This window comes from Bos indicus, chromosome 23, assembly GCF_029378745.1.
Source record: "Bos indicus isolate NIAB-ARS_2022 breed Sahiwal x Tharparkar chromosome 23, NIAB-ARS_B.indTharparkar_mat_pri_1.0, whole genome shotgun sequence".
Classification (NCBI taxonomy): Eukaryota; Metazoa; Chordata; class Mammalia; order Artiodactyla; family Bovidae; genus Bos; species Bos indicus.
Window position 1 is genome coordinate 21,274,551 of NC_091782.1, and position 13,128 is coordinate 21,287,678.

Consider the following 13,128-nt stretch of genomic DNA (forward strand, 5'->3'; position numbering starts at 1 on the left):
ACGTCAAATTCTTTGCAACTCCATGCACTTCAGCCTGCGAGGCTCCTCTGTCCATGGAATTTTCCAGGCAAGGATACTGGAGTGGAGCTGCCATTTCCTCCCCTGGGGGATCTTCCAGACCCAGGGATTGAACCCGTGTCTCCAGTAGCTCCTGCATTGGCAGGTGGATTCTTTACCACTGAGCCACCTAGGAAACCCATGGCAATGAGTACCCACATGTGAAAAGAAACATTAAAGTTCCTGCTCACATAAAACAGCCAATTCTTCTCAGTCCTCAGCTCCCTCTCTAGAAATGACTTAGATAACGATCACTACACTGACATTTTGCGTTCAGTAGAATAAGCAGTGACTCCTCGATCTTTAGCAGCTGCCCAGCAGCACTAGAAAAAATGCTCGTTAATTCTGCATTTGTGAATTATAAAAGTTTTATAGGCTCTCCTTTATCCAAACAAATCCCATTTTCTTAGAAGTCTGTTTTTAGCCCTTTTCTAAGTTTAGCTTGCTGTGACCGAAGCACTTCTCTGAACTCAGCCCCGTGGGGAAAGAGTGCCTGGCACCCCTCCTCTCCAGTCCCTGGAGGAGAGGCACTGTGATAATAAAGACTGTGGACTGTCTGATGGGGAGGTGGGGCTGTTGCAGGGAAGAAAGCCCTCAGCTCCCTGCAGAAGGCACGGTGATGAGAGATGGAGCCGGAAGAGCAGGAGGAACTGAGGAACAGGCTGCCGAGGGGCTGGAATGAGTCAGGTGCTGGCGCTGGGTACTTTGACCCTGAGAGTATAACAGACCTTGTGAAGAAACTGTACTGAAAAGTGATACTTCTATGTGAAAATGAAGGCTCTTTAAACATTATCACACATAAGAGGCCCTCCACTAATACTTCCTCTATTATGCAAATATGTAAACAAGAAATAGTTCATAGGCTATTTAAGAGCACAAATTGGACTATTTTAGAAACACTAAGTATATTTTGATTAGAAATAGAACTAATGTTTATTAGTTCATTAAGATAGTTTTCCACTGGAACCTGCAAGCATTTTCTGAACTAATTTTAGTCTCTGTGATGTTCTTAAAAATCATAAAACTGAATTTCCTTAGGGTAAAACTATATTCTAGGTTTTTGACCAACTGATATTGTGTGCATTAGGGAGGCTTTAAATTTTTTCTTCTTTTGTTATTGAGAGGTAAACTAGTTCAGTTATTAAATTAGTATTAGGTATTGAAATAATATAAATATTAATATCATATTTACTATCATTTCTAAACATTCTGATATTCTAAAGAAAAAGATGAGTTAATAAAACAGGTAATAAAATAATATGTGCTAAAACTCTTATTTTCTCCAAATATTTGGATATTCTAGCAGAATTACTACCTCAGTTATTCACTAAAATGAAGTTAATTTTTTTTGAAATGGCAAAAAGCAATTTGTGTTTACAAGCCTTTACCCTGTTACTGAATTTTGTTCTGATGTCTAAAATATTAGGGACTAACATACACATCTCTGTGACATTAAAGGTTTTTACTCCAAAGAAAGAGAGCTTCATAAATCCATATTTTTACAAAAGCTCTTCAGAAGCAAGTTGAGCTATGCTCATGCTAGGAATGTTTTCTTAATACTTCTAATGTCAAAACAGTGAAAGTAATGAGGCATATTATTTATCACAGATTTATTTTTTACACTTGCAAGAACAACATTGCACATCTACAAATAAAGCTCATTAAAATATAAACATGTTGAAAATTCCTTAAATACTGAGTACTTGCGTGTTTTCCCCATTTGTAAATAAATGCTCAAGGAGACCTACACACACTGAGCGCACAAAGCCCTACGAAACCCAGACTCGACGATCACATTGCTAGTAATGCACGCGGAGAGATGGGGAAGGTAACAGTGTGAGATAAAAGTGGAGACAAAAGGGCTACGGAGATCCGGGGACTGGAGCGAGCACTGTGGCCCGGAGTGATCAACTCCATATGGAGGTGATGCTTGAGCTAGTCCTGGAGAGAAGGACTGGCTTTGATAAGTAGACATGTTGAGTGGGGCATTTCGGACGCAGGAGAGAGCAAGAGTCAGAGGAGGAACGGGCACAGTCATGAGGCGACAACTGGTAGACTGTCTAGGGTGGGCGTTCCTAGATGTTCAGAAAGATGTATTTGTGTCAGATTCTGAAGAGTCTGGAGTTCTAGGCCGATGGGTTTTGCCAGTAGGCAGTGATGCCCAGCTTTAACAAGAAAGGAACAACTTAGAGATGATTATTTAAGGAAAATTCATCTGTTTGTGGTAAGTAAGACAGATTGAAAGAAGAGATAAAGGGGGAGAAGGATAAGAAAACCATGACATCTCCTGGGTCAAGATGACCTAGGTTAGGAGGTGGGAGTGGACGCGGCAGATTGAAAAGAGAGAGGGGTGAAGGGTGACTCTAGGAGCCGAGTGTCTAGGAAATCAGTGATACACAGAAGAGGAACAAGGAGCACAGAAGGAACACTAGGGTTAGCAGTAAGTCATGATTTTCATTGTAGATGTCTTGATTTTGAGACTGAATCCCTCTCTTCCTTTTTAAAAGAAAATCTCTCTTTTTGTCCTACTAGAAGTCATTGTGGGCAGTGCCAGCATGGGCTGGAAAACTGCCACTGTTGCCAGGAGCAGGGGCTCTGAAGTATATTCCAAGTTGCTACCAGCTGCAGCTTATGAAAATAGAATGATCTTGCCCTGGAATTCAGAGAAGGCAGTGTACAGACATACTTTCACAGGCATCCTTCATTGAAGCAGGGCTGGTCAAGTTAAAGGGGAAGTACTTTTCCCACACCCTCATTCCCTTTAAGAAATCTTACAGGAAAATGAAAACCATTTGGTGTCAGGAGGCAAAATTTTCTAGACCAAGGTTTCTCACACTTCAGCATGCATTGGAATCACATGGAAGGCTGTTCAAACCCACATCACTGGACCCACCCCCTCATGTTTCTGACTTAGTAGATCTGGGGATGGGCCACCCAATTTGCACTTTTTACAAGTTTCCACGTAATGTTGCTACTAGTGGTATGGGGATCATATTTTAGAATCATTAGCAGAGGAACATGATCAAGCAGAAAAGGGAAAATACGTTAAAAGCTGTAGTTTACCCTGGGGGATGGGATGGGAAGGGAGGCAGGAGGAGGGTTCTGGATGGGAAACACATGTGCGCCCGTGGCTGATTCATGTCGATGTATGGCAAAAACCACTACAGTACTGTAAAGTAATTAGCCTCCAATTAAAATAAATAAAATAATTTTTTAAAAAGCTGTAGTCTATCAAATCTTTTAGTTTTAGCACATAAAATTAAAATGACCAAGCATACCTCAGCTACACAGGAAACATTATGCCTGGGGTACCAAACTTTTGATTGGGAATGATGGCGTGGGCAAAATCTGGAAGAGTGAGCAGACAGATGGTGATATTAAATAAGGCGAAATAAATCCAGAATAAAATGAGAAGAATCAGATTAGGGTAAACTGGAAGAGAAGGAAAAGAAGAAAACATGGGAAAAACAGAAGAGAAGGGAATGGGACATATTTAAATGGGGGAAAGGAAGGAGAGAAAAGAGAGGACCTCAGAGCTTCTTGACTTGAGACACTGTTTTATATTTCATTGGGGAGATAAGAATCAGATCCTAGTGGGAGTACAGTCTCTGAGGCCACTGGTTTTCAGAGCTGCAGCCAGGGTTATTTTAACAGTGATCCTCCTAGAAGAAAAACTCTTATATGTAGGAGCTGTGAGCTAGATATCTGATACCTCTTTCTAAACGTTCTTATTCAACAAAAGGGCAAAAAATACTACTGACTTCATTAAGATAAACTACTCACCAAATAGAAATGATCTTGTGCTATAGCTTAAATTTCAGACCCTCCAGGAAAAAATTAAGAAGTGACATTTGTTTTTGTTTTCTTCAGTGATATACCCACCTTAAACGAAACTCAATCCCCCAAGAAGTCCAAGCTATTTAGAAAGCTACTAACTCATGTGGTTACTATATGTTAATATGATATGCCATGGAGTTAAATAGATCTTGAAAGAAAGCTTTTGCTCTTAAGGAAATTATAGATTACTTAGAATGCTTTTGGAGCTTCTCTTGTGGCTGCAATGTGGGAGAATCTGCCTACAATGTGGGAGACCTGGGTTCAATCCCTGGGTTGGGAAGATCCCCTGGAGAAGGGGAAGACTACCCAATCCTGCATTCTGGCCTGGAGAATTCCACAGACTGTATGACAGTATGGTCCGTGGGGTCTCAAAGAGTCGGACATGATCGAGTGACTTTCACTCACAGGATGCTTTTGGTTACAAGTGACAGAATAATCCACAACAGGCTGGGTTTCTGTATGGAAGGGATTGTATCACATTATGCACCTAAAAAATCTAGAGCTGGTGCTGACCTCAGGCAGAGATCACTCCAACAGTTCAATGACATAACCATGGAGCCAGTTCGCCTCTGCTGCCCTGCTCTACGGTACCAACTTCATCCTGCTTTTGCAGTTTCAAAATAGCTGCTGACAGATTCTGGGGCCAAGTGCTTCTTTGTTCACATCCTACAGGGAGTGATTATTTCTGACCCAGAAGTCTCAATAGAAACTTTCACTTGGTAGTTAACTGTATCACTTAAAACACAAGGCAAGACTAAAATCAATCACTATGGGAGGGGCGGCAGGGCAAAGGGAAAGGATGTGAGGATCAGTTTAGGGAACAGTGCTTCATTGCTATGAGCTGGGGGTGGAAAAAGCACCCCAGCATCCCATGAATCTAGGATGCTAGAAAATCTAGGAAAACTAGGGCAATTAGCAAGCAAGAAGGAGATAGTCAATGATGGGGAGATAAAGAATGGATATAACTGAACCACTGTGCTGAAGCCTGAAATTAACACAACATTGTAAATCAAGCATATGCCAATATAAAGTAAAAGTTCAATTAAAAAAATAACCCATGGGCAATATTGTGATATACCACAGCTTTAATTCCAGTCCTCTTTTCCTAGGAATTAAAACTTCTTTCTGACATGAGAGTGACCAGACTTTTTAAAGAGCAGCAGTTCAGTTTAATGAGGGGAGAAAGCCCATGGAGAAAAAAAAGTGATGGGGAGATACCCAGCCCAAAGTGGGCTTTCATTCTTTCCAACAGATACAAGTCCTGTGCAGGTGTTCTGTGCACCACGGAGGGGCCGGCAATCTATTTGGTAAACAAAAGGAAAAGAGGGTCCTTGCTGGCATTTTTGGAGCAGAAATGAACACATGAGCATGTTTTATTTTGGAAGCACTTTGGCTTAAGTATCAAAAATCGCTCTGGAGTGTGCTGCTTCTGTTCTTGACAGACTTAAATCTTAGCCGCATAGAAGTGTCAGAATGAAATGTTTGGGGAAGTAATGACTGCAATTTTGCCAATGGTTTCTGTGCCCCTTCGAGTGAGTCAGTGCTCTTCAGTAAAGCAGAAAGGAGAGAGAAGTGTGGCTGGAAGTTAATAAGGAACCTGGCCACCTCGTTCAGTCTTGCAGGTAACCACATCTGCTCTTCCCACTCCCAGCCCTTTCCCCATCTCCTCCAGGACACACGCACAGCCATAGTGAAAATGGAAACAAGCATATAAGTAAATCCAGCTCATTCAGTTCCATTGAGCAACTGGAGTGGAGAGGATGCATTTGTTTATGTAACAAATTCCCTAGAATGAATTGAACTTGCAACTTATCATGAAATCCGGAGCGACTGGGGTTCCCCTCTCCTCAAAAGCAATTGGCTATCCTCTAAGAGGTCAAGAAGCAACAGTTAGAACCAGATATGGAACAACGGATTGGTTCCAAATCGGGAAAGGAGTACATCAGCATCAAGGCTGTAGATTATCACCCTGCTTATTTAACTTATATGCAGAGTACATCATGAGAAATGCTGGACTGGAAGAAGCACAAGCTGGAATCGAGATTGCCAGGAGAAATATCAATAACCTCAGATATGCAAATGACACCACCCTTATGACAGAAAGCAAAGAGCAACTAAAGAACCTCTTGATGAAAGTGAAAGAGGAGAGTGAAAAAGTTGACTTAAAACTCAACATTCAGAAAACTAAGATCCTGGCATCCGGTCCCATCACTCCACGGCAAATAGATGGGGAAACAATGAAAACAGTGACAGACTTTATTTTCTCGGGCTCCCAAATCACTGCAGATGGTGATTGCAGCCATGAAATTAAAAGACACTTGCTCTTTGGAAGAAAAATTATGACCAACCTAGACAGGATATTAAAAAGAGAGACATTACTGTACCAACAAAGGTCCATGTAGTCAAAGCTATGGTTTTTCCAGCAGTCATGTATGGATGGGGGAGTTGAACTATAAAGAAAGCTAAGCGCCAAAGAATTTATGTTTTTGAACTGTGGTGTTGGAGAAGACTCTTGAGAGTCCCCTGGACTGCAAAGAGATCAAACCAGTCCATCCTAAAGGAAATCAGTCCTGAATAGTCACTGAAAGGACTGATGCTGAAGCTGAAGCTCCAATATTTTGGCCACCTGATGTGAAGAGCCAACTCAATGAAAAAGACCCTGATGCTGGGTCTTTCTTTCACTTCTGATGCTGGGAAAGATTAAAGGCAGGAGAAGGGGATGACAGAGAACAAGATGGTTAAAAAGTGAAAGTAAAAGTGAAGTCACTCAGTCGTGTCCAACTCTTTGTGACCCCATGGACTATAGCCTACCAGGCTCCTCCTGTCCATGGGATTTTCCAGGCAAGAGTACTGGAGTGGGTTGCCATTTCCTTCTCCAGGGGATCTTCCCGACCCAGGGATCAAACCCTGGTCTCCCACATTGCAGGCAGACGCTTTACCCTCTAAGCCACCAGGGAAGTCCGAGATGGTTAGACAGCATCACCAATTCAATGGACATGAGTTTGAGCAAGCTCCAGGAGACGGTGAAGAACAGGGAAGCCTGGCCTGCTGCAATTCATGGGGCTGCAAAGAGTGGGACACGACTTAGCGATCGAACGACAACAGCATCCTCTAAGCATGTAAAGGGGGAAAGCTACTTATAGTGCTTCTCAAATGCAAGATTGCCCAAAGATATTTTACTGAATGAGGCACAATTATTAAAATTACATTAAAGTGAAAGTCGCTCAGTCATGTTGCAACCCCATGGACTATACCATCCGTGAAATTCTCCAGGCCAGAATACTAGAGTAGGTAGCCTTTCCCTTCTCCAGGGATTTTTCCAACCCAGGGATCAAACCCAGGTCTTCCACATTGCAGCTGGATTCTTTACCAACTGAGCTATCAGGGAAGTCCCCCTCCCCAACACACACACACAAATTACATTATCGTTAATATAATAAACACATAGAAACAACTGTACTCAGAGCTTCACAAACCACAAATATACAGCTGCCTTGCTACCACTAACTTATAGGCACATTACATTCCTACAAGCACTTAGCTTTTTTTTCCCCTCAGCGTTTGATACCACTCTCTTTCAGGCAGGTATGCTTTCTTTTGTGCATTTTATTGATTATTCTCATCTAGTCCACAAAGCCTTTTTCAATGCTCCTTCCTCTGAACTCCTATGGCATTTACAATATAGATGAATCACCTGGCATTTCTCTAATGCCATCTTATGCTGTTAAGTAAGTTTTTCATGTTGCTATGTCTCATCTCTCCAACTGCATTATAAGCAATTTAGGAATGCTGTGTGTCTTTGAATCTCTCTAGTGTCTTGAGGTGTCTTGAGTTAGACTATAAGCTCCTTGAGAAAAGGGACTTTGTCCATCATTTTGTTTTCCAAGGTAAGTCCTGGAACTGTACCCAGACATATAGCATACAACTGATGACTATTTATTGAATGAAGGATAATCATATGAATACTGGGTGCCCAAGAGATAACAGCAATGTGCTCAGTCACTCAGTTGTGTCTGACTCTTTGCAATCCCATGAACTGTAGCCCCAGGCTCCTCTGTCCATGGGGATTCTCCAGGCAAGAATACTGGAGAGAGTTGCCATGCCCTCCTGCAGGGGATCTTCCCAACCCAGGGATCGAACCCAGATCTCCTGCATTGCAGGTGGATTCTTTACTGTCTGAGCCACCAGAGAAGCCCAAGAATACTGAAGTGGGTTCCCTATCCCTTCTCCAGGGGAACTTCCTGACCCAGGAATCTAATCTATCAGCTGGAGCTATGTTTGAATTAATTTTCCAATAATAATGTGATTTTTGTTAGTAATTCAAGATAAATCCGTGACCTAGCACTGTCTGCCCTAGGATACATGAAAAACCCAAATACACACAAAAAGTAGAAATCATAGTTTCTCTTCCCGAGAAGTCCATGCTTCATTTCCATGTCTCAAGTACTGCAGCCTTCCTCTTATTACACCCTTTTCTTATCCAAGCATGCCTTTGTAAGGGGGGGAGGGTAATCTTGCCAAAGATCAGAGCTAGTGTTTTACACTGGAATTTAACCCATATCAATTAGCACAATGACACAGCCCACTGGGATCCTCTTGCAGGGATGGGCACCAAGGGCAAACAGGACTGTTGGCTTTGATGTGCATTCCAAGGGGTGGGTATGGCAGGCACATCCCTTTCTGCTAAGATCATCGACTCTCAGAGACACCCACTTGACACTGGAAATCCCCCATCCTACTCCTCCATCGAAATTCACAGTTCAGTAGGAAAATGCCTATTCTTCATTTCGTATGCTACTATGGCTGGGGCAGGCCAGTAGTTCACGTGTTTTCTCCTGTTTGTTTTTCTGCAAAATCACTAGACTTCTCCAGCAGATTTATTTGGGAAGAATTCCCTTCCACTGAAGAAATGTGTCTCGCCAGGGGTTCATCCTCTAAATATATTTTCTGAACTCCTGTCTTTCAAGGAGGAACTCTAGTTCTTCCATTCTGCTTTTTGGTTGGCGGCTGATGGCAGCACCAAGTTCTTACTCAGCGTTCACTTTGGAGAGGGGTTCTTCTGGTTTGGTGGCCTAAACACCAAGGGGTGACAGCTGCAAGCCCGCAGTGTTTTCTTGACAAACTTTGATCATCAGCTAGTTCACAGGCAAATTTCTCTGACTCACTGAGTATTTGGTACATGAGAAAATAAACTGGCTCGAGGCATACAAACTAAGAATGGGTGCATTTTCTAGGGATTATACTAAGGTTTTGTAGGATTATATTTCTAGTGCAAAGATCTTTCTTAGCACACACTGTCCAAATGAAATCATTCGCCCTCATGAACAATTTTCTGGTTTTTGTTTGCCTTTTTTTTTTTTTTTAATGTTTTATGGGTTGGCTGTTTAAAATAAGTAACAGAAAAATTATGGCTATTAAAAACAGAAACTTAATATAAAACTAAATAAACTAAGTTGGTTTTTAAAAATTAAGTCATATTTATTCAACATTCGTATTCAGCCTACAGATTTTGGTTATACGATATATATGTTGCCACACTTTGCACTCAAAAGTTTTCGAAGGAAAACCTAATGTCTTGTCCTCCAAACTGCTCCTATTCCTAATTTCTCTATTTCTACCATCTCTTCCAGCCACGTAAATTTAAAGCCACCATCCTCCTCAAATCCTCCCTTTCAGCTGATCACCATTTCTAATCATTTTCCAAATCCGATAGATTCCACCACTTCATGTCTCTGAGATGGAATGTTAGCATGACCTTATAACCTAAGGCAGGCCCCACTCGAGTCTGCTCTACCCAAATCTTTGTAATACATCATTGGACCAATGTTCTTTTTCAATCTGTCTTCTAGTCACTACTGGCCCCAGTAATAGTAAAACCATAACCCCTAACCCACATACCCTTGATCAAATGACCCTTTGCTTACTGCTTCCTCTGTCCAGAAGTTCATCTAACTCTTCAAAGGCTTTTCTCCCCAGAAAACTGTCTAAGATCACCCTGATCAGATACACCCTCCCTTGAATCTCCAGAGCTTGATGCTTGGCCATCTCTCATCCTGTGTTCCTTCCAGTTATTTGTGAACTCGATATGATATCCTCCTCCTTCTCCAGATGTCATCTCCTGAGGACTGAGAATATGTCTTACTCTTGCCCAGAGCTTCTGCAGTACCCACTGCAGAACATACAGTATGAGCTTAGCGCATTGAAAAATGTATCATTTCTGAATAAATAATATACTATTGATTCAGCTGAAATGTCCCACTACTGGACCCATTGCTATCAAACCCAAGCAAATGTCTGCCAGCCTCAGAAGATATCCCAGTAAGATCGTAAATAGCCTCTCTTAGAAACCACAGTCTCATTGGCCCACACTATACACTGCAGGGCAAAGCATTTCAGTCCTTGGTTTAAACTACTCGTTGCTCAATTTTAAAGATGCTTATGATAAAATCTTTAGGCACAACTAGGAATATATATTAAAGGACTGAAAAAAAGCATTAGCTAATGTTTTTAAAAGACTTACAACATTGATATTAGTAGATGACAAAAATAATAAATATGTTATTGGTTTAAGAACTGTTTTTCTAAAGTAAAACTAATATTGGAGGAAGGATGAGCTTCGTGGAGTTTTGTAGTTATTATTGTTTTTGTTTGTGATACTATTCCCTTACAGTATCTGACGCTTAATTATAATGTTCAACTTTGGAGTTTCTTTGGTGGGCATGTGAGCATGCTTTCAGGTCTAACCAATGAAACCTCCAACTCAAACTGCCTTAAAAAACAGTGAACATTTATCACATATATATTACGTGTAATATATATTATTTATAAGGTTAAAAATATTTATTATCTATCACAACAGTAAGTAGAGTAGCTCCTCAATATTGATGATTCAGTGACATGTGACATCTCACAGACCAGGATTTTCCCATATTTCTCCTCTGTGTCCTAAAGCTTATTGCTCTTGAACTTGCTCTTAGCAACAACCGGAGCTACCTGCTTGCTTGTTCACTTCTAGTGGGAGAGGACAGAGGGGGCCTCTCTCCTATGCATAGAAGAAAATCGTCTCTCCCTTGAATCTGATTTACCAATTTAGGCCAAGGATGAACAGTTGTCTCCAGGGAAACACCAGGCACCAATCTGCTTACCTACCCCTCAGCTTCTAGAACAACTTCTAGGAAGGAAGACAGAATTTCCATGGTTGGCCAAGGCTAATTATAACCATTTTGGTGGTGGTGGTGATGGTTTAGTCGCTAAGTTGTGTCTGACTCTTGCGACCCCATGGACTCTAGCCTGCCAGGCTCGTCTGTCCATGAGATTCTCCAGGCAAGAATACTGGAGTGGGTTGCCATTCCCTTCTCCAGAGAATCTTCCCTACCCAGGAATCAAACCCAGGTCTCCTGCATTGCAGGCAGATTCTTTACTGACTGAACTACAACAAAAACCAAATTGGTATTATAAAACATATAACAAAGGAGGAGTTGAATGGATGCTGTTGAGTAAGTCATAATCACAAATATGGATTGGTTTAATTATGTTCAAACAATGGAGATGAGTGCCTTAAGTTAAAACTACAATATTTTGAATATAGAATTTTTAAAGGATTTGTATGTTCACTGAGTGAGATTTTGTTCTAAACAGGTATCTACATTTCTCCAACAGAACCATCTCCAATGAGGAAATGGTATTTATTCGATGTAGGCTGTACGTTTTCAAAGGTCAGGGACCGTGTCTATCTTTCTCCATGCTCTATTCTTAATGCTTAGTACAGGGCCTGCTACAGGTGAGATGTTCAAAATAAATAAACATTATTTAAGATGTTCTTAAATAAACAGTAAGTAACTTGCACTAGAACAGGGCATCACATTGAATAGTCAGCCTGGGTACCATATTAATTTAACTCTAAAAGACATCAAAGGCAGGTTATTATAGAACCAAACTAATTCAATAAACAAAAACCACCTAATAAGTTGCTGTGATGGTCCAAGTTAAAGATGTTCTCTAACCCCAGCAAATGTCCATCATAACACTGCTATGGACATATCAAGAAATACTGATATTTTTATCTTTATCTTTGGCTTCCCAGATGGCTCAGTAGTAAAGAATCTGCCTGCCAATACAGAAGATGCAGGAGACTCGGTTCAATCCCTGGGGCAGGAAGATCCTTTGGAGAAGGAAATGCAACCTACTCCAGTATTCTTGCCTGGAAAAATTCATGGACAGAGGAACCCAGTGGGCTACAGTCCATGGGCCGCAAAGGGTTGGACACGACCGAGCACACATGCACACTATCTTTATCTTTAAAAAAGAAGTCAAAGCACTTCAAATCATCCTTATAGGAAAGTTGAGCATTTGAAACACAAACCCAGCTTTCATCTGGTAGCTGCAATTGTAATATTTAATTCTCATGAGGTCTCCTATCAGAAACCACTGCAGACATTCCCAGAAAGACATCACACAATATGATGGGCCAACCAAAGAGAATGTGGTCTCCTAGATTTCCTTTAGTTTCGATAGTAAAGAAAAGAGGGATTAAGCCAAAGCTTTCCCTCTCTGAGCCTTCATCTTTCTGCAGACTTTCTGGATAAATGTGACCCAGCTGTCACACTGACCTTCCAGGACACTGGTACTTCCCGCTCCCAAATGCCATGAAGCAGTCCAAGAAAGCATGCTTCTCTAAATTTGCTTCTTTCCAACGTTCCTGTGGGAAGAAAGCATTTTTTTCCCCAAATCAGTCTTATATAAATAAGCTTAACTTTATTTCTCTAGGCTAAAAATGATCTTGTACAGCTAATCCTTGCATATAAAGTTGCAGGGTTGTTGGTCATTTTTTCCAACCTGTTATTAATATCAGCCACCATTATGTTTTTGGAACATGAACTAATAAATAAAAAGGTTTAAAAAAGAAATTTTCTTAAGTGGCAAATGTAAATGATAATGTAAATCAACCACAGAATTGACCTCAGAAGAGGAAGAATATTTATAATAAGGCCCCAGGCTCCATCATAAAATTGCTCTTGGTAATAAATTTAACAAGGAGACACTGACAGCCCTCCCAGTTGGAGAAAGCTTGGTGTGTAGAATGAATACATCTGGATGCCATTTTTGACAATTTCACCTAAAGGCAGAGAGTGGACTAAATGACCTCTTAAAATTCTATTTTGTGCTGTAATTCCTCAATTCTAAGAAACAGCAGAACACAGTTTTAATTTGCTTCATTTTTATTTTTTGTATTCC

At 41.0% G+C, this 13,128-nt stretch overlaps 1 protein-coding gene across 2 annotated transcripts in view; it reads right to left on the bottom strand.

Annotated features, from left to right (window-relative positions):
- Positions 1-13,128, bottom strand: part of CYP39A1 (cytochrome P450 family 39 subfamily A member 1) — a 118,901-nt gene that overhangs the window by 46,118 nt on the left and 59,655 nt on the right. For both annotated transcript variants that reach the window (XM_019986223.2, XM_019986222.2), the window contains exon 10: positions 12,504-12,592. In XM_019986223.2, the coding sequence (XP_019841782.2) occupies positions 12,504-12,592 (89 nt within the window). The remainder of the gene's footprint in view (positions 1-12,503; positions 12,593-13,128) is intronic.